Here is a 24,823-nt window from a genome sequence, read left to right as displayed (position 1 = left end):
CTGAATAAAAGCATCCACAACTTTCCTTTTCCTTTATTATGAACAAATAGAGAACTGAGTGACTCATTTTTTAACTTTTTAAAAAAGCTATTATTATTATTATTTTTTGGTAATGAAAGAGATTCAGAATAATCTCACAGAAATGGATCTTTAGCATGGGACAAGTAAGCCCAATCTTTCTACAGCATGAATGTATTAATTTCCAGTAGTAATGATTTACAGAAAATAGACCTTGATCACTTAATTCTCAATAGCACTTGCTCTCTTTATCCACTGTCAACCCCTGCTTTGCAGCTTAAATGATTTCTATCTTGAGACTTGTTACGTTTGAAGACCACAGTAACTAACTTCTGAGAGGCAGCATAGAGAAACTCTAGGAACTCATAAAAAGTGATAGCAAATGTAAAACTGAGTTCTGAAGGAGCCAGCCACAGCAGAGGAATGATAAAAAATATTTGACTAAATCCTACCGAAACTTAATGGACCAGTCACAGAAATTCTTTCAGATTTTAGAAGCTAAAGAGCATCAAAGCAGCTTCTCTTATTCATCAGGATAACAGCAGGGAAAAAAATGAGAGCTTTGATGGAATAAGTGTAAAATTTAAATTTCATGTGTCAATTTGATCCACTAAAAAATGGGGACTTTCGTTGTTCTGACATAGTTAGTATGACTGAACAAGCAGAGCAAGAGTATATATATATAATATAATGTACTGCATGGAAAATTCAATAAATGGCAGTTTAATATTTGATACAAAATATATAAATAACGCACATTATAAAAGAAAAGCCAAGACCAGTACAGCTATATGAGATTTCCTTTCATGTTTTGATTTCTCACTCTGTTATCAAACTGTTCTTTTTAAACTTTTTGCCATGAGAGAACAGCTTTTGATCACTAATAATTCCTAACAAAAATGGATCTTGTTCAATGAAGCTAAGTTTGAGATTTCAGTGCATGAAATGTAACTTTCTGAGATTATTCGGTTCTCAAATTATATCTTCCTGGGAATATTATGTCTGAGTTTTCTATTTTCTGTAGAAGTTTCCAAATGTGAAGATAAAACAAATTAGAGATTGTTTTCGTGTGCTAGCTGGAAGCTTATAGGCTTAACATATAGATACTGGACATGGGAAACAAACACTGAGATAAATTTAATCAGTTCAAAATCTTAAGGTAGGCACATGTGTCATCAGTTGCCTTTTGAAGTTTTTCGCAGAGTTCGTATTTCACGGGTAATATAAATTACATAAATATCTTGATCTGTCTTAAACTTCTACAGTTTGCTTATGCTTAAATATACTAAGAGGAGAAAAGAGTGAAAAGTAAATGAGGTGAGCTAGGATAGAATCTACAGGAAAGGTAAAATGAAATATAGCACAGGAAAAAGCAGTAGAAGAGACAGACCTGAGTTTCTTCTCCTTGATGATTCCGCTTCTTCTGTGATCACATCGTGTAATGGACAGACATAGACAAAGGAGATGGGCGTGAGAGGATGTATTCAGAAGGTTAAAACTGACACTGAGGGAAAGGGCCAAAAATTGTTTTAGAGAGAAGTCTGCAGAGCAGAGTTAGTAAATGGGGGAAAAAAAACAAAGACACCAGAAGAAGAAAGCAAGCTGAGAAAGAAGTGGTTAAACTACAGTTGTTGAAAAAGAAGAGTAAAGACAGAGTTAGTATAGGAGCTGAGGAAATAACAAATGTTATCATTGAGAGCAAAGTCAATCCTTGCAATGAAGCTGAAAAGAAACCTGGATAGTAAAAAGTGCGTTAACGAGTAGAAACTTTTGTGTTCACACCTGTTCAACTTTTTGGAATGTAAGCTACTCGAATGCAAATATTAATTTTTTTTCAAGTACTGAAATTCAGTTTGAAATCCGGAATGGAAGTGCATTATTAGATAATTCTACTATTAAATAGTTTTATTTCACACTAAATCAAACTTCACATATCAAAAATGGAAAACAAAACAGAAATAGATTGTTTGGAAAAGGGCATACAAGCTGAAGAAATTTCAGGATCCACATAACACACTCTGGAAAGGACCATGTTATTGTAGCACTCTGCCAATGGTGGTATTATAAAGAACAAAATATTGAATGTGGAAAAAAAAAAGAACATATAGGTATTAACTCTCATGTATCAAGAAGATACTCTTTCAAAACCAAGTATTACTCATCTCACAGCAGTCTAAGTTACTGGAAATGCATGCAAATTAAACAACTCTCTCATTACTTACTGTATTACTTCATTCAAAACACACTGCCATTTCAGACACGGAGGAAATCTGAGGGACAGTGTCATTTTCTGTACTGAACATCTATTTATAGTAAAAGAATGGAAGGAATTCATCTTGAAAAATAATAATTATTAAAAAGAACTATAAAGCTACCATGAACTTACAAAACACATGCATTCTTACAAAAAGCATGAGAATTAAAAATACTGTATGTATCCATATAAGCCCTGATCTAAATTCAGCTTGCAGTTTGCTGAGTTACTAAACATTGTTTACAATTTAGTAACACTGGAGATATTAGATTAAGAATTTCAGAAATGTTCAGACATCACTAAAAATATACTGTGCGTACTTTTATCCACATCTTACAGTCAATATCAAGACACCACTGAAAATACGCAAAGTTAGAATAAGCAATATAAATTCATAAAATGAAATGAAAGGCAACACTAATTTTCATCTGATAACCCTCATGTTTTATGCTTACACCATTTTATTCTATAGCTAGCAGGTTATCATTTTCATCCATCAAATACCAAGACTGTACAAAAAATTTGTTGTAAACACAAGCAGACTGTAGCATATATTTAGAATGCATTTTTAGGCAATTAAATTTGCTTACTAGATGATCACGTGTAAGTGTTGTATGTGAGATTGATCTTGTGAAAGCATAGCAGCTGACAGTTTTGACAAAGGATGCTATGTCATCTATTGCTTAAAAAAAAAGTATCAGTGTATAACTGTATTTTTATCTGTGCAAGTGCATTAAATCTGTAGTGTGAAATACATATAAGCAAATAAAAGATCTACTCGTCCTTGGTGTTACACAGCCTGTATTGATATAGTGTTGTTATAATTTCTAAATCATTTAAATAAATAAATCTTCATTTCCATCACCAAAAACCCATCTAAAAATTAAAACTTACTTTTTTTTTCAGAAAATGTTTTCTCACATCTATATATATTTTATATTATCTATAGCCTTGAAGCATGCACTCCTTCTATGTCAAATACTGCATTATAAAGTCTCTGACACCATTATACTTATGTGTTTTTTTAGTATCTGTAGGAATGTATATCTCTGAGACATACATCACATTACATTACATTAGGAGAAATATAAAAAACTTCAGAAGTTTTCAAAGTTGCTTGGAACCACAATTATTCCAGATCCAGAAAACGTCCTGATATGTTAATATAAGGCATTCTAGTAACATCAGTAAATTTTAGTGATGACACAATTGAAAAGCAGTAAAACTCCTTCTGAAGATTTCAGAACCAACTAATTAGTATTTGGCTGCGTATCAGGCACACATGTCGACATATTTTTAAAACTGGATATTGAAAATCACCTGTGTTTGTTAGGAGTACAATGTTTACGTACCAAAATGCCGAACAACAAAAAAAAAAGTTTACAAATATATTTTCAGTTTTAAGTTTTTATTGATCGCATGTGTAAGAAGTATAATTCTATAGAAGCCAGAATGGAAAATCAGAGACAGTATGCAATTTGACCATTAATTGTTTAAGTATTAATGAAGTAGAAGGATTTGTAGTATGGTAATGCACAAACATCTTTCCATTAATGATGTCAAGAAGAAAGTACTAATAGATGCATTAGTTTAGACACAGTGACACTTGTGCGTATCAGTCTCCTCCTGGTTCAGAAGGTGCTCACAAATCCCAAGCAACACTTTGAAAACCTGCTAGTTCTGTAGCTTTTAATCCACTACATTAGATCTTTGTTGGTAAAAAAAAAAAACTATTAGAATCTGCCAACAAAATCATGAAATAAAATACTAGTAAATATACTTAATGTCAATAGTCAGTCTTCACTTGCATTGTTATTGCTTTGCTGTGGAGGTAGCATCTATTCGTCCTCATGGGCAAGTGTGATATGTGTAAGGGTATTGTGTACAGATTTAGAAGCAAAACTCTCAATAAATAAACTTCTAAAATAAATGACAGTCACTTGTACTGGAAATCCGAGAAAACAAGAGAAATGCCAACTATTTTATCATGCTTTGATGCAGAACTTTTCATTTTAAGAAATGGCAGTTATTGAAAACTATTCCTAAGTATTTAGGAACTTCTTTTTAAAAAGTATGTTTGAAACTTTTCATAGCATAACACCCATTTGAAATTACAGAACAGGACCAACAGATGTAAGCCTTTTTTTTTTTTTTTTTTCTGCTCCTTAAAAGCAACAATCTTCCACTGCATCAATGACCTCACAAACACTCATGTCTTGCAGATTCAGAAAGTCTCATTGATGGATGCTCTTTACACAGTAACTTGCTAAGGATACAAGAAAAAGAGGAGGAGTAGACAGCCAAATTATTAAGAGTATAAATTATTGCCAAATGGCTATCTGACTACATTAGAGTGTCAATAAAATTACTTTTCTATAATACTATTTAATACCATTAAATTATGTTTTCCTGTAATCCTTCCTATACATACAGAACTCATTTCATACTTCTGATTATTTTTTTTTCATGAAGGGAACGGCTACCAGTTAAAGATGAGTTTTTCATCTTAAAGTGCAAATTCACACACACAAAACCACAGCTGCGCACTGGACAGATGCCAATATTTTTCCTCAAAAATATAAGCAGAGGTCTAAGTAGGATGAAGCTGGAAGCTAAGTAGTAGGAAGCTGGAAGACATTTAATTGGGCAACTATCTACTATAGGCTAGGTTTAACACATGCTATATATATAATACATGGTATGGAAAACACTAAGAACAAGGAAGCTGTGAGTTATTCCTACCAGGAGTTAAGAATAACAGCAAAGAAGGCAGAAGGCAACATCTTAGAAGAAATCTTAACTATTCTCAGTAGCATGAACTCTACAAAATCAAAAGAAACCGTGTAGACTGCATTACTTTTTTGTAAGTCTTGAGAGAAAAACTAAATGAGAAACTTAGAGAGCTTTTACGATTTTCTTGCTAATTTAGATAATCAAACATCAATACTACTTTAGAGAAGATAATTATCAGCATAGGATACAAATTCACCCTGTATTGCATATAAAGGATAGATGAACTATCCTGAACTAAGTATTTCCTTATTTTACTTCTGTTCTTATCCCAATTATGTCATAACGTTTTAGCTCCCACAGAATTAGGTAGTCCAGGAGTTCACATTGTTAAGACTGGTTTCCAAGTGGTTTCCAAAACACAGGAAAGCAGGAAAAGGGCATACACATGAAAGAATGTGTATGTGCTGTAAGGAATTTTCAAGCTGCCTCAACTAATTATGACCCATCATAAACAACAGTTAAACCTTCACTCCATGCAAGTTGGCTGAGACACCAAAGTGCAACATACACATCTGCAATTCCAATTCACACAGCACCATTTCTTCATAATAAAGTATCTTTGTCTCTTGAATCCAGCTCTGTTACTTTCATACCAATAGGCATACTGACCTCCAAAGTGGTACAGAAGAATAATGAAAGCAACTTTTAAGTAAATACATTGGAAAGCTTATTTTAAATAACTTGCTTTATATACAACTTCATTCAAGAGGAGCCTCTGTAAAGTAGGGGAACACTCATAATTTTTCAAGAAAGGTTATTACTACCACATATTCCATCGGACTTCTCACTTCTCACTGGATAAAACAGTGTCACAGAATGGCACGTAATGTATAAATCTTTCTATAAATTTTACCCACTTCACTGCTTTTCAAGCCCCACAGCACCTCCATAAGACCCTTTTCTATGTTTTCTTCTTCAGCCCTACCTGAGCACTGAGAACCTTGCATTAGGGCTCTGGACAACTTTTTCCCAATTCCTTTTTTTTGAACACTCTTCTGCTTAGTAACTTTTCTTCTTTATCAATCATTATCTCTGACTTCACTCTGCTCCTCTCCTTTCCAAGGCTGCCAATTTTATACAAGCATTCTTGTTTAACCATAGTCTTTGATTTGTCTTGTACTCACAATATGAAATGCCTGTATGCTCTCCTCTCTGAGTGTCTTAACACCACTTTGTCTTCACACCCAGCGAGGTCCCAGCACTGTTTTTAATGCTTCCCATTTTGACTACAACCTTCTTGTAAAATAGCCACCATTTTGTTTTGATTTATTTTTGACTAATCATTTACTATTTCAACTGACAGCAGGTAAATTACTGAACTGCAGTAACATTATTTCTGAAAAGTTTTTTTTCTGTGTGTAGTTGAGGAATACTTCCACCAACGATAAAACCAGCCATTCCCTTCCAATTGAAAGGCAGTCAGAGTATACAAAGACTTCCATTTGTAAGTAAGTGCCACCTTGGAATTTTAGGATGTGTTTATTGCAGATCCTCTAAAAGCTCAGTATAGTCTAAACAAAAACCCAACAAAACCTAATCCAAATATAATAAGAGAATATTAATATAATAATATAATCCAAATAATAAGATAACTTCATTTTGATTTCTGCTATCTTGAAATGTATAAATACATTTCAATTAACTGGTCTCTTTTTGGTCAATCATATTAAAATATGTCAGCATTTGCCCTTGGTTGTGTTACTCAACCATTGCTTAGAAAATAAACATATCCGTGACAAAGGCTGAATATTTGATGACATTACAACCACCTCAAAGGCAACAAAAATGAAACCATCATAGGATGGTTTCCAGATAATCCATGTCAAGTGTATCAGCTGCAAGTATGAATAAGGTAAAAATAGTAATAATCTCCTTCAATACTAGGATGATACTCTACCTATCACACGTAGGTAGTTCCTGCATCATCTCTGGATGAAAGTACAGCTTTCCAGACTAAATTCACTTTCCAAACTTTGGGTGGTGAATCCTATTGTTCGCTTATTATCCAGCAGGTGATAGGAAACAGAAACGAGTAACACTACTGTGGTGCCCTAAACTATGTGCTTTTTTCCTTAAATAACCTTACTGCATTCAGAAAAGATAAATAATGATACTAGGTGAAAATAATTGCTTTTTTAAAAAGAAAAACATTATCTTGTCCAACCATATTTTTACCAGTAGACAACATTCAGTAACCCACAGCCTACTTTTCCAAGTTGTTCTCTTAAAGAAGCATTTATAAAAATGCAAAAGCATGTGAAATTGCCTGCATTCTTTTTTTTCCATTGATCAAGGAAATATGATTACAGGACTAGACTTCTCTTTAGTTTGTCTTCTATTATGGTTGAGACGCAGGGGCACTGAAAGTAGAAATGCTTAATATACTAGACAGGAACAAACAGCTATTCTACATTCTCTTCGATTCTGCTGCATCTTGAGAACACAGAGTGCTATAGTGGGCTGAAGAAAGGGCACAGACATTCAATCCCTGGCTTGAATTTTAATATTACTCTTGCCTATGGTTCTGCAATTTTGCTCTTCCAATCCTTCAAAACCTTTGCATAAATGAAACTGACTTATTGTAATATACTGAACAATAGTTTGGCCAATTACTTCAGAATTTATGAGTTTTAAGGCACTGTTAAAAAAACATGTTGATTTCTGGTATATAGGAATTTTATCAGCATCTTCTCTGGTAAAGCCTGAAACACATGCTTGTGTTACACTGGTATTCCACTGCATCTCTTGCCTTTTCAGTATGTAGGTTGTTCGTGGTTTTTTTCTGTTTTTTGTTTTGTTTCTGTTTGTTTGTTTGTTTAATAAACAGAAAGAATCTGCTTAGAACCACCTCAGATGTCTCTGCATCGCATATCACTGACCCACCCGTGCATGAAAGACATTCCTGAAAACATAAAGTTCAAACTGTGCTTTTGTCAGGCATCAGTCTTCACAGAAAGCCCTAGGACTGTGAAGTGCAGAGTAAAATTTTTGCTCAAGTCTTTATCTATTCTAAGTTCTGACAACTGTGACTGTGGCTTTCCAAACCAACTTTGTGTATTCTCTGCAGTATTTGATGTCAGTGACAGTGTTCTTAAGGAAGAAATAAGATTCAAAAAATCACACAGATAGTGGTCTGATACACAAAACACAAAAGTGACTGCTTTTCAATGCCCACATTTGTTTTCTATTGCTATTCTGCTATCTGTTTTCCAGTCTTGCAAGATTTCAGTCATACTCCAGAATCTATGTCTATCCAATGTCTCAAGAGTAGGCAGAAAAGTACAATCTCCTGTTTGTAAAAACATGGAAGTTTTCTCTAAACAAGTATTGCTAATAATTATGGATGTGCCAAGTGCCATCTGCCTAGATAACAGAGTACCACATTTCTAAACCTACCTCAGGTGGGAGATGGAGATGAAAAAAATCTACGCAGAGAGATTATTCTGCCAAAATTGCCCTGGAAAGTCTACAGTGAAGATCTGCAAATGTATGCTAAACCTGTCATGCAATGGCTAAGTCAGCTGGAAAAGAAGATGCACTTCACTTCTGGCTCTCACAAGCAGTGCTTTTTTTATCCTGTAACTTCCTCTGATGCATTAAAGTGTCAGGGAATTGGAAACTGAAATGCATTCTGCAGCTATATTCGTCAGTTCCTACTTTACACAGACAATCTGGATTTTGCTGCTCCTCTTTGCTCCTAATTCTTGAATTTTAAGATGTGCAGTAGCTCAGATTCAACAGGGAACTTGGAGGTATTCAGCATGTAGAAAAGACTAAAACTGAGACTACAGCATTAACTTAGAAGGCGGTACAAGTGGCCAATCATGTAAACTTTAATTTAAATGACTCAAAAACTGTTGCTATTAGAGTGAGACAGTTATTATAGCCAACAGAAAGAGATCTGCAGCCCAGAATTGTACCTATGTACTCTTCGGACTGAAAAACTCCCATTCACTTAAGAAGACATTTGAATCAACATTTAAATCAATATTTTAATGCGAATGAAACCTACAATCTGTCTAGTCTTGCCTTCCATTCTTACTGTGCTCATCCCTATACTTTGCAATGTGTTCTTTATTGTAACATCACAGAGTCTTTTGCAAGTGGCTAAAGTGCTGTGATTAGCACCTTTTGTTGTCTGATTCAGAGAGAACAACACTATATTATCTTCTGCATTATCATTACCCCAGTTAGATTTGCTTCTTATTGCTACACATTTGCAGTAATGAAGACAGAGTTGAATAATTGCACTTTATGTTCGGGGTGAAAGAAAGTTTTTAGTTCCAGAAGAAAGATAGATTTAAGATCTTGAGACATATGGAAAATACAGTTTGTGCTAAAAAAAAAAAAAAAAAAAAAAAAGACATTATTTCTATTATTTCTGTCATACTTGATGGTACAAAGAGGTTTCCAATTCAACCCTTCACAAGATGACTTTCCCACCATACATGCAGTAGATACCTTGGTTCAGCAATCTAATTAAGAATCAGCATAACTTACACCTGGATTCCCGAGGCTTGCACACACACATAAATCATAACAAAATTCAAAGCTTAAAATCAAGCTAAGTCTAATATTAATGACTATTATTATGCCAGAGTATTTCTTTACTAATGCATGTGCATTCTAACACAATTATTTACAAAAGCAGATCTATTTTTGCTATTCTAAAACAGAACTAGTTACATGACTATTCTAATTGTTTTCTACATACTAAAAATTCCACACCAAAGTGAAAAAAAACAAAAACAAAAACAAAAAACCATCAAGCACACGCATTACAAAAGCATGAAATGTGGTTTTATTGTCTCATGCTTTCATGTGGTTTTCAAAACCCTGACAAACCTGGCTCAGAATGGTGTTTCTTTTTCGGCAATGGTTTGTCATCAGTTATTGTACCATTCACCTTTTTCTGCTGGTCCTCCCATGTAACTTCTAGCATAAACCAAAAAAAATCAGAAATATTATATGACTTATGTTATAAGATACCCTAATACCATTTGGGATAACTTGATCTAAACAAAATACCATCAATAACATAGTAAAAACTTAAAATAGTTCCTTATTTAGAGGTCTGTGTTGAAGAGGATTAGCCAACAATTTAAACACAGAAAAGGATACACTATATGTATCTATGTTAATACTGGTGTAACATATATCAAATATTCTGGTTTTATACTTAACAACTACAATTTTAAAAGTTGATGTGATTTACATAATAATTTCTTTCATTTTAAATAATACAGCATATTTTATAGATTCTTAGGATACTGGCATATTTTTCTGAATTTAAAAAGACATCAAGCAAAAATATTTTTGTATGAAAGACTTCATAAAAGTATAATTCAAACAAACAAGGTAAAACCAAACCAGCAACCATGTATGCTTGTTTTTAAATTGGAAAGGTGTTCAATAAATTGAGTTGTGTGTAATACTTAAAAATATTTAATCCAAATGTAGGTCAAAATCATTTTTTAAATCTGGGATTTGATTTAAATTCAATTGGTATTTTAGGCAGATGAAGTTGATAAAAACTTTGAAGTTTGATAAAAACTCTCCTCCTACTTACAGTTCCTATACTCTGAAACCATCACTTCTGAACCTAACTGCACTCAAAAAATGCTATTCCATATTCTTGATTAAGATTAAACTGGGTGTTTAGCATAAAAGTATAGGTTTGAAACATTTTGGTATCTCATATCAAAACCAATTTGGGACCAATCAGTTTGATAAACGCACTAGGCTCCATTTTTGCTATAGGCTGTTGTGAATCTGCTTACTCTGCAAAACTCAAAGTTCCTCACAGACATTAAGCACAGTCATAACCACTCGTACAATATCACAGAAATAGCCAGTGATGAAGAATAATACAATAGAGATAGAATAATAGAATCACAGAATGGCCTGGGTTGAAAAGGACCGGAGTGATAATCTAGTTTCAACCTCTCTGCCGTGGGCAGGGTCACCAACCACTAAATCAGGCTGCCCAGATCCACACATTTTCAATCTTATTAATTAAAATAAAACATTGACCTAAAGTGAGATTATCTCATTGCATCTCTTTTTCTTTTCTTTTCTTTTCTTTTCTTTATTAATCGAGGAGGACTGATAGCTAGCATTCAAAATGTAAGCACATAAAAACGTCATCTGCAGACATCCTGTAGACATCCCATCAGTGGCTATTCTATAACAGGCTGCTGTCCTAAGCGAGGCAGCTTTGGCTTCTGAAATTGATGGAGTTGCAGAGTTCAGGTAACACATTACTGAGTTTTCAGGATAATGATTTTATGACACCACAGATTACGCACGCTAAAATAGAAACTGTCACCTTTCTAGTACTCTGTGTATTGCTGAACTTCAAAAGGAATGTTGTTTTTGTAGCTGTGAAAATGAAATCTTTTTTTATGCTTCTTCCTAACAAAAACATGATCTTTTCTTTTTCTCTGTGAAAATACACATTTATCCATAAGTTAATCAGTGATGCATAGAAGTTTCCTTTTTCCTAGGGGAGTTCAGTACAATCATTTCTTACATTACACAGACATTCTAAATTAAAGTTTAATGTTTTACATTAAATATTCTATATTAATATTCTATGTTAGAAGTAAGAAAGTAGCATATAATAAGAATTGTTGCTAATATCCATCTTTTCTCATTAGGAAAGCACTAGCAGTGTTACAGCTGAGCTACAATGATGCTGCAAACTGCAGAACTACAAGATGATGCAGCAAAATTTCAAGATGCTAATGACAGAGGATTTTCTTAGGCAAATACTAGCTCCTCCCTTCTTTTCTCTGCACTACAGACAGTAATAGCCTTTTAATCTATTACCTTTTCTTCTAGATTTTCTCACGTTACATTTGTAATTTGTCCTTTTTTATTAAATTTGCTCAGCTTTTATTCTCTGCAGTCTCAACTCTTTCTGTGAACCCCCTTTTATCTGTATTTTTCTACTTATAGATTTTTAATTATCATATAGTCTTCACTTTTTCATAAGGACATAATTTAGTATCTTCTTCTGCAAATGAAAAATTCTCAGGACTTTCTATTTTGTACATTATAAAATGAATGCTCAAAAAGGAATTATATTCTCAATAATGTATGGTGATAACTACTGTAAAAATCAGTCAGAAGTGGATTGGCCAGCACTTATTAAATAAAGAAGTACAGCAAAAACCTAGTGAACCCATGGGATAAATGTCAAAAGTTGAAAAACTACATTTTGACGTGCGTACTTGTGACCTTTAACTCATGCATTAAGAATGTAAGAAGAATTAATTAGACTTATATTTAAATTATAGTGTAACTGTATTTTCCTTACAGGAAAGGCAAATTCATATTATATGTTTTAGTTCACAAAATAAAGTCCCTAAAACAATAAAAGGAGCCATCCCTCTCAAGAGTCCACCAAGAGAAAAATGCTCTCATCTGTGACAAATCTCCACCAAGGGAAAGCAAGTGGCTTCATGTCATGGCAGAACTGTCCCAGCTGTACTGCATCTCAGCTGGGAGGAATCCAATCCCACCTTACACTGCTAGCATGCTGTTAATGGCATCAAAGCCAGCTTCATGTGACACAGTCGGCAGTAAAGGCAGCCTCCTGCTGCTCCTGCATCAGGGAAACATTCAGATGTCTCAGGGCTCAAGTTTCCACAACCTTGCTGCAGCAAGAGTTAGACAACTCTAGTGCAGTTTCCAAAGACAAACAGCATAATTCACAGTCTTTTTCTGACGTTTTGAACATCAAACAATGTTTTGAACATCTGCAGGTAATATTGTACCTGCATTCTACACCGTGCCAGAGAACACAATTGCTTAGCTTCTGACACCACTGACATCACAACAGCTCATCTAAGATTTTCTCCACGCAAACAGAGCCAAAACAGCAAATGAATGCTGAGATATCAATGCTGAGGTATGTTAACAGCGTTTCAAAATAATCTGTTGTTCATGAATGGCTATTTAAGCATCACAGTGTGGGTTTAACTAATGCAGCATTGCATTAAAAAGTCTTACACAACTTAATTATTTATTGTTTCCCTCTCATGTTCCTTATTGAACTGCATATTCTGAAGAAAAAAAAAAAAGTGGGCTTCATAAAAAATATTGCCATGTAAGGATATTTCATATTATCCTTACTAGTGCAACAAAAGTTGCAGTGCACTGTAGCTGCTTCCTTTATTCCATAAATATTTTCTCGATATGAAATGACTTGATATAACTGATATAAATGACTTGAAGAATACATTAATTATTTGTATTTGAAAATCAATTAACAATTCCAGTCATCCAGTAGCAGGCTCATCATTTATTTTTAACTATCTTACTAACGGGTCCCACTATATGGGGAATAATATAATCATCTTCTTTGCTTATTTTAAAGTTGCTTATTTTAAAGAAAACTTGTAGTCAAGTAAAATCACAAAGAAAACTTGTTAGAACACTGTCTAGTACAGTCACAGACCAGCCCTGGCTAAAACTCAAAATATCATGTTAATACATTAAAAGCTATCATAGATCGTCAAACATGAAGAAACATCACAGAAATCTAAACATACCAGAAGAAAAAAATACAGTCATTAATGGTACATTAAATATACTAATATTTAATAAGGTCTATTTAACTACAATAAATCAAAGATATTACATTTAAGCCACTATCAAGGCTTTCTTCTAGGATTGTTTGGGGTAGAGAACGATTTGTTTGTTTCTTATTTTCTTAGATGTTTTTAAAATATGGCAGTTTTGCTCCCTCTTCTGGTTATACGCCTGAAACACGTTGGAAATGAATACAATAGAGCTGGTCTGCTGGCCTGTTAAGAATAAGCTTATTCTGAATATCTCCCAATAGAGCTCTCCTGACTGACCTGTTTGGGTAAGTACTGCAGGGTTATGCCTTGGCAGGAGAAAGGGTGCAAAGAGCTTATGGAAGAGATGGAGATAACACAGAGATACCTCTGATGTTTCTGCAAGACATCAAGCACAAGACCTTGGAGACTGGGAACTCAGAATCCCTGTTAAGCATTGCTACCTATTTGTTCTGCTCATATTCCTTTCCCCCAGCACTTTGACCTGTCCTGCTGAGGACCAAGCACTAGGTCAGGTGGATTTTTGGTCAGACTAAGTATGGTCTTCATGTTGTTATTAAAGTCAAAATATATTGCCAGTCTAATGATTAATTAACTTAAATAATGCAATTTACAATTAACGACCAACATAAAAGCAGAGCAAAATACAAGCTCCTGCTCTGCACTTCCCTTCTATAGGCTTTGTTCAAGTTTGCACTCCCATTCCCTGGAGTGTCAGTGAGTGCTCCATGCACATGAAGATATGTGAACAGCCTACAAATATATCTGGCAGAGTGCAGAATGCAAGGTTTAACATGGTCTAGGGATTTGGTTTATTTTTCAGGCTATTCTGCCCATGTATTCCATGCTTATACACTCTAAAACATGTAATATTAAATTTGAGTTCATGAATGGAAATTCTTAATGCAAATTCTGAAATAAAACAATGATTCATACAAAGCATTACTCGATATCTTGAATTAAAACATCATCACATCTCTGTTACAAACGTGTACCTATAGTATACTCGACCAATCATAAACCTGAGGGGGGATTTTTTTCTAATACGGTTTGTTATTACCAACAAGTTACACCACCCAATTGAATAGATAAGCCTTTGATTTGAGTGCTATTTCTTACGATTTCTAGCCTATTATGATGCTCATGTTTCTTGGCAGGGAACAGAGTGCACTTGAGGAGCTGAGGAATTCATTTGCCTTCCCGTGATAAGGGAGAGCTGCCTGAGAAGCCTGAGCAGCAGAGCCCTTCACCAAAAAGCTGGAAGATGCCTCAGTCTCCCCTCTTTTACTCTAGGACTTTTTCAAACTGAAGTTCTTGCAAATGGTCCCAGCCACACCTGCTAGTTTTGGTCCTGCTTCATCATCAGGTACACATTAGGTTTTCTCAGTGGGTTCTGGGAATGGTCCTGAGCCCTGTCCTGCTTTTCTTACATGTAAGCCATTGGACAGGTCAAGGGATGGTCTGTCTCGTGTCATTCCTGGTGCCCCACTCCTGGCTCTGGCTGAGCTTCTAGAATCTTATGGGTGCATCACTTCGGTTTTGTGTTCCTGTGGGTTTTTTCATTCCACTTTTTCCCAGAGCGATGAATGCAGATATGTGCTTTCCTACAACTAATCTCAATAGCTCAATACAATACTTAAACCTTACTTTGTGCAAACTAGAATTTAATTAAAATCTAGCATTAATCTCCCTAAGTTCTCATAACACATTCTCATAATGCATAAAGATACGTCAGATATACTCACAGCACACATTATACACATTTAGTATCATTCTTCATGCAAAATTCAGAAGCTGCCATGGTCTCTTAATGAAGTCTAAATTCCACACGCCAGGGAAATAGAGAGTCCATGAGACTCATGGCTGTTTGTTTAGTCAATCAGGCAAAGTGTAGGAATCTCAAATGATCTTTGATAGAAGAAGATGCTGAGATCAGCCAGCATGATGGTAGTCCCTCTGGCATAATGGCCACACGCCTGCTTTTCAAAAAAAACATATATATACATGTGTACTGCAAGTTCACTTGGGATCACTTCTTTGACTGGGGTCCTTTATTCTGCCTGGTTTGCATTTCAATCACCTAAATTCTTAGACTGTGCCTAAACTGTGTGCCAATCTGGACTTCTATCCTTTGAAATTCCTGTGCTAGTCCTCCAGGCATACGGACTGCAGTGCCCCCACAGTGGGCCCCCACATATATGGAAAGCACAGTGCATGGAAAGGAGACAACATGGTGGCTTGGTCTTGTCTCAGCATACATGTAATATACAAGTAGACTCCAGACACTTCTAATCTGGAAGATAAAATCTGAAAGCATTCTTGATTCCCATGATATCAACAAAGCTATTGTATAACTATGTAAAATATTCTTTAGAATGAGGGAATTGATAACCCCAAAGGTTTCAAATTCTGCTTCAGGAACTATAGCACCTTTTATGTATCTGAAATTAAAGCAGTAAAAGACAGAAATACCAGAAATACACACACAAATGATCAAAAGGTGTCATACAAAACACATGAAAAATACTAAATACTGAGGTAAAACTGAAAAGATCATGTTTTTTGTAATAAATACTCAAAATAAAATATTAGACACTAACCACTTTTTTGGACTAAAAGAGCTCTTGCAAAGGAAGTTGTATAACAAAATAAACTCATTAGGGAAATTTAAAAAAATACATATTAAACTAATACAGGTTAGTATGATTTAATTTGATTGATTAATGATTAATTTTAATTTTTAATGTGCAAAGTATGTCTTTCAGGTTTTGATGAAGGAGTAAAAAATAAACTAAGAATGGAAACACCTTTAGCTTCATCACTGGTTACTGTTTTGTGAAACTAGCCAAGTCAATGGCAAAAGCCTCCAGCTTTCCCAGGGTTAGAATTTGGATGTTAGAAGTATAACACACACACACAAAAAAGAGCAGTCTAGTAGGTAAAATGAAGTATGTTCACAGCAGCTGACTTCCAAATTTCAACTTCATTCAGAACTATTTTGGCACAGCTATAGAGTAAGAGATGTGCCCCCAGTCTATGCTTTACGGGCTGAGCCCTTCTGCAAAGGCATCCCATACAGTCAGTCTACACTGTGCGCAAGGAAGAGAAAAATAAGCAACACATTAAAAATAATGTATCTCCCAACATAGTAAATAAGCACCGGCAAAACTGAAGCCCAGCTTTCCCCAAGAGCTCTATTCCCCCTGCTATGATATTCCAGCATAGAGAAAACCAGGTATAGCACAAAATGGTGCAGCTGGGACTCACAGGGACTCCTGGTAGAGATGAAAATGTAAGAGTAATTGTACAAATTTTAATAAAGCCAAGACACTATCTAGGTGATATTTCACTATTGATGATATTAAGTCTAAATGTACTGCTTTAGAAGTTCTTGGATAAATTCTAACACATTTCTTCAAATCTATCACAGCAATTTAGAAGCATGAACTTGGTTAAAATTTCAAGTAAGCAGCTGTGTTGTTCATTACAACTAACCTTGTCTATTTTTAAATAAAAAATTATATCTCTATATCAACATTTCAGTGCTTTGCATTAAGCTTATTTCTACAGCACATGAAATAGAATATATAATACAAAAAAAAAATAGACAATAGAGTTGATTGCTAACAGTGGAACACTTTCTCTAGTAGGATATGCTAATAAAAATGGTACTGCTCTGTCCGTATTAGTAAACTTGTGCCAAACTTATAAAATACACAGCTAAGGAAGGTAACAGAATACAGCCCTGGTGATACGCAGACTGTTTTGTAGATATCCATGAAATATACTTGGTTTTTTAGGGTGAGACAAACTGAATTCCTAAATGAGGAAAAGTGCAAAAACAATCCTACTTATTCTAAATAGGCAAACTGATTACATATCCAGGTGGTATTCAACAACAGAGCTAACACCAGAAACAGATTTCTGGGCTTCTGAGTCTAGGAAAGATTTCAAAACCACTGCTGAAAAGAATGACTTTAAGTGTAAGTAAAACAACACAACAAAACTGAACATACATTAAGTTACTGATTTTGAACTAGTAGAACTATGGAACACACAAACATGCAGGAAAAAAACAAAGTAAACAAAAACATCCACAATTCACTAATGACACCATCACAACTTGCCTTTTCTCCCATTAACAGGTGGGGTTTGATGTTTTTCCTCACAATCTTTATAACATTAAAAACAGACAGTGATGATTAACAACTGGAACAGATGTCACAATGAGCAATATAACTACAGCACACACAAATATTTTGCAAACTATGTTAGCACAATTCCATGCACTATGTTTGAATATCACAAAGCGCAGAGTGAACAGTACACACATACGAGTGAACAACGCACACTTACAGAAAAAATCACAGCAAAAGCAAGAAGAATGTACACTGCACTATAACATAAAAAAGGGAAAGCCAGGGTCTTAAAGGACACTTTGGATGCTTTAGTACAAACTACAATTTAAAAAACTTCTCTGCTTACCAGATGCCCTCTCTTAAAATTATTGCAGCACTCAGATTTCTGAACAAGTAATGAGCCTATCTCAGTAATTATTTCCAATTTTAAGAAGAAAATGGTGATTCATATTTTCTTCTATTCACTAACAAGGGGAGTAGGATCCTGGTCATAGGATTCCAAATAATCTGTGATTCAGGCAGTTATAGTGTTCAGCAGGATGGGATTTCAGGCACACTTATGCTTAACTGCTAACTTTCCCTACCAGCTAGCATTAGATGAGTTTTTGGCTCAGATATTCACATCTTTGGGGTTCCTACAGGAGCACCAAATTCTCTCCACTTAACTGTGGTAATAACTGCACTACACTTGTCTTTCTCTGGGCTGTGCTCCATGAGCTCTGAGCTACGGACCACACTTCCTGATTTTAGGCAGCTAAATTTAACATTGACCTACCTCAAATATTTACAACCGCAAAAGCTAATCTGTGCTGCTCTTCCACATCCATCATAGCTGACATGATGTCATAGAAAATTATCAGCAGGGATACAAATTATTTTTGAAAAAAATGGTATCTAACTTGAAGAGTAAACCAAGATGTGACCTATTAACCAAGACGTGACCAAGATGTGATCTGCAACTGAACATTTATGCTTCTATGATTCTTCCATCAAGAAAAATATCTAAGAGCATAAACTACAATGGTTGAAAAATCTCTGCTTCTCTTTGAAATCACAGGAAGTGTGTTTTCTGGAATTTGAATGTAAACTCATATTTTAATCACATAGCATTTGAGTTCAAGCAGCATTCACATATTTGATTTGATCTTCATCTATCAGCTCTCATCACGCTAACTTCCTTTGTCTGATGACTGAAATGTCTTCCAGCAGGATGAGGGACATCATGCAAATTGTTCTAAAAATTTCAGTGTAATGCCCTTTTTCACTCTTTGTTCAGCATCATCACTCCACATATACAAACTTGGGAAGAAAAAGTATTATGCTACAATAATATTGACTTCCTTGCCTGCCAAACTATGAATGAAAAGTAGAGGGTACAATGTCTAAGATCTGGCTAAGGCTGTAACTTGATAGTAGTGACAGAGAAGAGTACTTTCAGACAGAGGGTAAAAATGCAAAATGATTTTTGTGGGCTGACCTATTTACAGCATTCACAAACTGGTAAATAAACTATGCTATATTTAATTTATTCGTCTTGAGCTTAAAATTTTTCTCTGGATTTTCAGTTTTAAAACAAGGTGGCCAGCAAAGGTTCCCTACATGCTCATGGGAAAATGTTTCTAAAGCGGATAGGCACTTGTGGTCACACAGACCTGCCTCAGCCTCTGATTCCTGTACTCCAATAGGCTTGTTTTCTTCATCTCCTGCTGCATTTGTATAAGCAAGGTATGAAAGGGGGGAAAAAAGCAAGACAAAAACATGCATGCTCTGTTACAAGCTGATCAAATAAGAGGTGAACATCAAACAAAAGACATCCACAATAACATACAAACCCTCAGTCTGCAGCATACATTATTTTCTGAGTGAATTACAGATTAAATAAATGCTTTTGTTATATTTAGTATCATCTCTAACTACTTCAGGGAGTTTCTTCTGTAAGTAATGACAGTCATATGCAGTCATTTACTTAATAAATTACTGAAACACTGAAAAGTAGACATTAAATACCAAGGCAGAGAAAGCAGACATATATTGATACATCATTGGTTCACAAGCATCTACTGCTCGGCTTTGCTTTAGTTTCTATAGCAATAGAGGACCAAGTCCACATTCTCAAAAAACATATTTAAAACTGTGTACAAATCCTAAGCAAGTGGGTATACTCATTACCTCAGTATGTGCAGGAGAAACAATTCCAACATTTTTCCAGTTTGGAAAAAACAACACCTCAATTTTCCAGGTAATTGGCTCTGCACCTGGATTTCACAGAATTCATAAAGACAAGCACTTCTCCATCAATACTTACAGGTAGAGAAAAACCATTGCCTAGAGCATACCTAAATCGTAGAGAACACTGTTTTAGCTGAAAACAACAGTGAAGGTATATATATGACTAAAGACAAGCAACACAGGTCCACTTGTTTTATCCCATTAATGAAGAAACAAAAATTGTTTTCATGACAAAACTCACCTAATATCAGTTAACAGCAGAAATAACACAAAGTTGAGCCGAATAAATTGTGCAGCATAATCCTGCTTTCACTTGAATGCCAGTTATTAGGCACCTTCTGATTGATGTAATATACTATAGCTCTTCAATGTTCAAATTATAATTCTTATTGACTTTTTTGTACTCTTTTTACAGATTCTTTACAGTTATCTCATTACTTGTATAAGTAACTACAGAAATCATTGAATTATTCTACTTCAGTATTAGCTTGCATGCAATCACAATTTTAGAACTGCTCATTTTAGCAGGTGATTGCTAATAGGGAGAAAGATTAAGAAAGATTAAATCAATGCCAACATAATGGAAACTAATTTCTACCCAGATATCTGTTCTGCAATTTCGTGTTAAAAGCATGATATTTAAATTCCAATTGAAATTTTGTCCACGTTGAAAAATATTGAGTAGACATAGCATGTCTACAGTCAAACTTCTCTTATATAAAAAAAAAAAGTCACATATAAATGCTGTGCCAAACACTTTCCACAATTTATTTTTCTGTGAGAATTGAACTAAAATGGTTTTGGCACTTTTGTACCCCAGCATATAAATAAGGCATGGTTGTCATGAGCACAGCTGTATGACTGTTTGCTCATTGTTTTTTTTTATGCCCTTGCTAGACTCAAACCTAGAAGTTAATACCTTCAAGTGGTATGAAGACAGAAGTGTTTAATTCCTCCTTCTGGCATTCTAAGAGCAAAGTATGAACCATTACTTATGGCTTTTATGAACCTTTCAAGTAATCATCAGCCTTGTATGGGTAGCATTTCCTCAATTTTTTCACTGGAAATTGTAGTAATGCAAATAAAATATTTTAATAGTCTTCACAGCAGTCACGGGCTGAAATCTGCCACTTCCCCAGAAAGTGAACTAAGCATCCACAAGTAAAACGCAAAGGTATATTTTTTGCAAATTCCCAGCAGAAATCAACTACTTGAGGCAGCTTCATCCAAAGAAGCCACTTGCTGTCAAGTACACATAATGCAAGAGTTACCCTGTGCAAGAATTAGCATTGCACAGCCAGTACCACAGAAAGACATGCACAAAAAGGAAGTGAGCGTAAAGATACTTCTGCATTTTTTATTCTGCAGTTTGACTCAGTCATGAAGTTCTTAACCTTCCTGAAGTTAGTCCAGGTTCCTGTCCTACTTAATATATATATGATCAATCATGTCGTACAAAGCAAACTACCAGTATGCCATGTATTTTTAAAAGGCTGTGAAAACAAAGCTGGTGGAACAGAATAGAACTAAGACCAGCGTGAATACAGGTTCTCTGTAATTTTTCCACATTCTGTCAAGCTATGATAGATTGCTAAAAAACACAAAGTAAAATTCCTTCTCATTTTGCTAAATGATGTCTCAGGTCACAGGAAACAATGTTCTGATTGAGAGAAAATAGTAAACAGTAGCTCTGTTTTCTTAACTATCACTCTATCTCAGCAACTCACATTCCATACAACAGTACAATTATCAGTACAGCTATTTTCTTTTCAAAAACATGAAAATGTAGGAGTTATGGCTGTCAGCTATCTCTGATTAAAGTTAATCATCTACTGCTGTTAATTCCATTTGTAGGTAATTTTATTCAGGAATAAGGCCACCCATATCTGAAATTAGGGGAGGCCGCTAATAAGTATTTAATGCCAGCTTTAATGGTCTCTGAAATAACTTACCCAAGACACCAGATTATTATGAGATCATGTAATTACAGTCTGAACCACAGAGCATAAATAGAACAGCAAATTCTGTCTGAGCTCTACTGTTCGCTAAATTTCTTAGCACTTCAATTTTATACTTTCGAGTTTTATCATAGTTGCGTGGCTTGACATAATTTTCTAGTCTTTTGTCTGAGTGAATGATGTTGTGGGCTTTTTTTAACAGAGATAAAGAAAGAAATGGTTATATTTATTCTGAAGAATGAAAAGGAAAAATCTCCTTCAGGGAAGAAATACATTCTCTTTGGCTTGTAATTAACAGCAAATCAAAAGGGCTAATACTGAATACTTTTAAGATCACTTTATGTTGACCTATTTCAATTAGCAGCAAGCAGTTCATTCTTCTATAAGGAAGAAGAAATATATGGCCACAAACGAGAGAAAAAAATCTTGATAACACTTAGAGGTTATAAATATTACAGTATTCACTTACTGTCTATCATATAAGTAGTACAGAACATTTAAGAAGTATATAACCATTTCAATGCTAAAATGGGGTTCAATTTAATAATATTGTTCCTCTACTCTCCTCAGAGCCTTCTCTTCTCCAAATGGAAGAAACCCAGCTCCTTCAGCCTTTCTTCATTGGTGAGGTGCTCCAGCTCTCTGATTTGTGTTTCAGAGACATATAGTGACTCTTTGAACAGCTTGATCTGACACTTGAATGTGTGGCAGCTTCACTATTTTATGATGATAAAAGACTGTAAATGGAATATAGCTGATCATATCTGCATGTTCTGCTAATGAAGGGAAGTGAGAAGAAGGCATGGATGTTAACATTCTACTATTAGGAATGGACATTCATAGCTACCTGGATAGATATCTTAAAATAAACTTCTCTAGCTCTTCTGGAGTTTTGAAATAAGGCATATTGGGAAAATTCAAATGTCCTGGAGCAAAGATCTGCAACCATGTGCAGTTCACTGAACTAAATCTCAAAACCAATTTCATTAAATTCTGATCCTAATCTGTAAAACAAGTACCCAGAGTTTTCTTCCTGCACCTTCCTTCCCTTCCTGTTCAAGTCACATGGCTGAAAGCAAGGTTCTCATATGGAATACTGCACTGGAACAAGAACTTCTGAATTACAAATAGCTTCTTCACTTCTACCTGAGTACCAGCACTTCCACTATATTTTAAGAAATGTTATGCAATCACAGCAATATAACAGATTATGCAAATTTATACAAATTCAGTGAGGATAATGCAGGAGCTACAGAGGCATTTCTTGTTCTTTTACAAAAATCAAATGGCTTCTAACAATTGTTTGTCTAAAACATATATTTAATTAACTCCTTTCATCAGTATAATTTTACTTAATTTTGTCAACAATAACATCCTTCATTTTGAAATACAGAAAGATCAACCTCCCCAGCATGTTTCCATGCAATATAAAAATCCTCACCCTCATTTACGTTAATTATATGCTTCTCTAAGAACAGAACAGACTACTTCTCTGAGACAATGACATTCTCTAGTACAACCTTCCTTACTAAGATAACTCTTCCGATTATTAGCTGATCATATAATAACACATACTGGTCTACTTAAATGTCTGTAAGATTTTCAGATTTACTCACTGATTTATTTGTGAAATAATAACATAAACCCCTTTACAAGTCAGCGTTTTTGAGTCTACCAAATTTCAGTGTTTGGTTTTTTTTCTTGTACTTCAGTTGCTTGAAATAACCTTTTGTAAAATGCAATTCTCCAACAGTCAAAAACTATTATTAATTGTAATTATGTCTCTCGTTGCTAAAAGTTAGGTAATGTTCTGTTCCTGTAGAGGGTTATTCTTTTTATAGAAGATTAGTTACCTTAAGAGAAAATGTAAAATCCTAAACATGGATAGAAAAGGCCTCAGAATAAAATTACATTGTAATTGGAATATGATTTCTTAATTCACGACAGGAAATTACACAGAATACTGTGTGAAAGCTGGATAACTACGGACTCTGTTTTTAACAACAACTTTATATACGTAAAATAAAATATGTAATGTGTCTAGGTACTGTGGCTTGAGTCTCTCATGACACTCATTGCATTTGAAACTCTGCTAACTGTGGATTTCAAAATATTCCATTGCCCATATTTTCCAAAAAAAACACTTTCGACAGAGGTATGGAAAAATATTACTCAGTCTTTGAGAAAAGACAAACAGAGTTTCTCAAGTCCCATCAGTACTTACCAGAGAAATTAATTATAGCAATCCTATAAAAAATAATTATTTCATTGTATTTATTGTATTTCTCACTACAAAACCTATGTTGTAAATAAGATTGCTACTCTCTCTAATCAAACACAGTACAAATATACAGTACTTCACAATAACTGCCCCGGAGAGCTCACAGTCTAATATGCTAAGCAGAGAGCAGGGTAAGTGGTAAAACATGAAAGCGTGTATAGCACTGACAGTAAATATCAGGTGATTAGATGTGATTATTTCCTGGCACATCTAACTGTATTTCATATTAGCATTTCACAACACGTAAGACGACGGAGAAATGAATATACCAGTGTGATGATCTGAGAAAACAGTTTCTTGTCATGAAGTTTTGCTTCCAAAATGGAAATAAGCACCATAAACATTGTAAATACTAAATTAAAAAGTCTGATGAGACAAATACAGTTATACTACATGTAAGACCCTCAGTGATATAACAAAGGACTGCAATTGATATCTTATGTGCGGTTAAGCAAATTAAATGGTTTCAATTGTAAAAAATACAAGGGACTACAATTTCAAGAGGAAGTATTATCCCTTCTTTTTAAAAGACTATCTTGATTCAATTAATTTTTACTCCTATA

At 34.6% G+C, this 24,823-nt stretch overlaps 1 protein-coding gene across 21 annotated transcripts in view; it reads right to left on the bottom strand.

Annotated features, from left to right (window-relative positions):
* The window catches only part of RIMS2 (regulating synaptic membrane exocytosis 2), a 433,643-nt gene that overhangs the window by 97,238 nt on the left and 311,582 nt on the right, over positions 1 to 24,823 (bottom strand). For 15 of the 21 annotated variants that reach the window (XM_052704729.1, XM_052704718.1, XM_052704722.1 and 12 more), the window contains one exon: positions 1,409 to 1,441. The exons of the other annotated variants lie outside the window; for them this stretch is intronic. In XM_052704729.1, the coding sequence (XP_052560689.1) occupies positions 1,409 to 1,441 (33 nt within the window). The remainder of the gene's footprint in view (positions 1 to 1,408; positions 1,442 to 24,823) is intronic. 21 annotated transcript variants of the gene reach the window in all.

The sequence above is a fragment of the Tympanuchus pallidicinctus genome, unplaced genomic scaffold (assembly GCF_026119805.1).
Source record: "Tympanuchus pallidicinctus isolate F22 unplaced genomic scaffold, pur_lepc_1.0 scaffold5, whole genome shotgun sequence".
NCBI classification, from domain to species: domain Eukaryota; kingdom Metazoa; phylum Chordata; class Aves; order Galliformes; family Phasianidae; genus Tympanuchus; species Tympanuchus pallidicinctus.
Note: the sequence above shows the minus strand (reverse complement) of the source record. Positions and strands in the feature narration are given on the sequence as shown.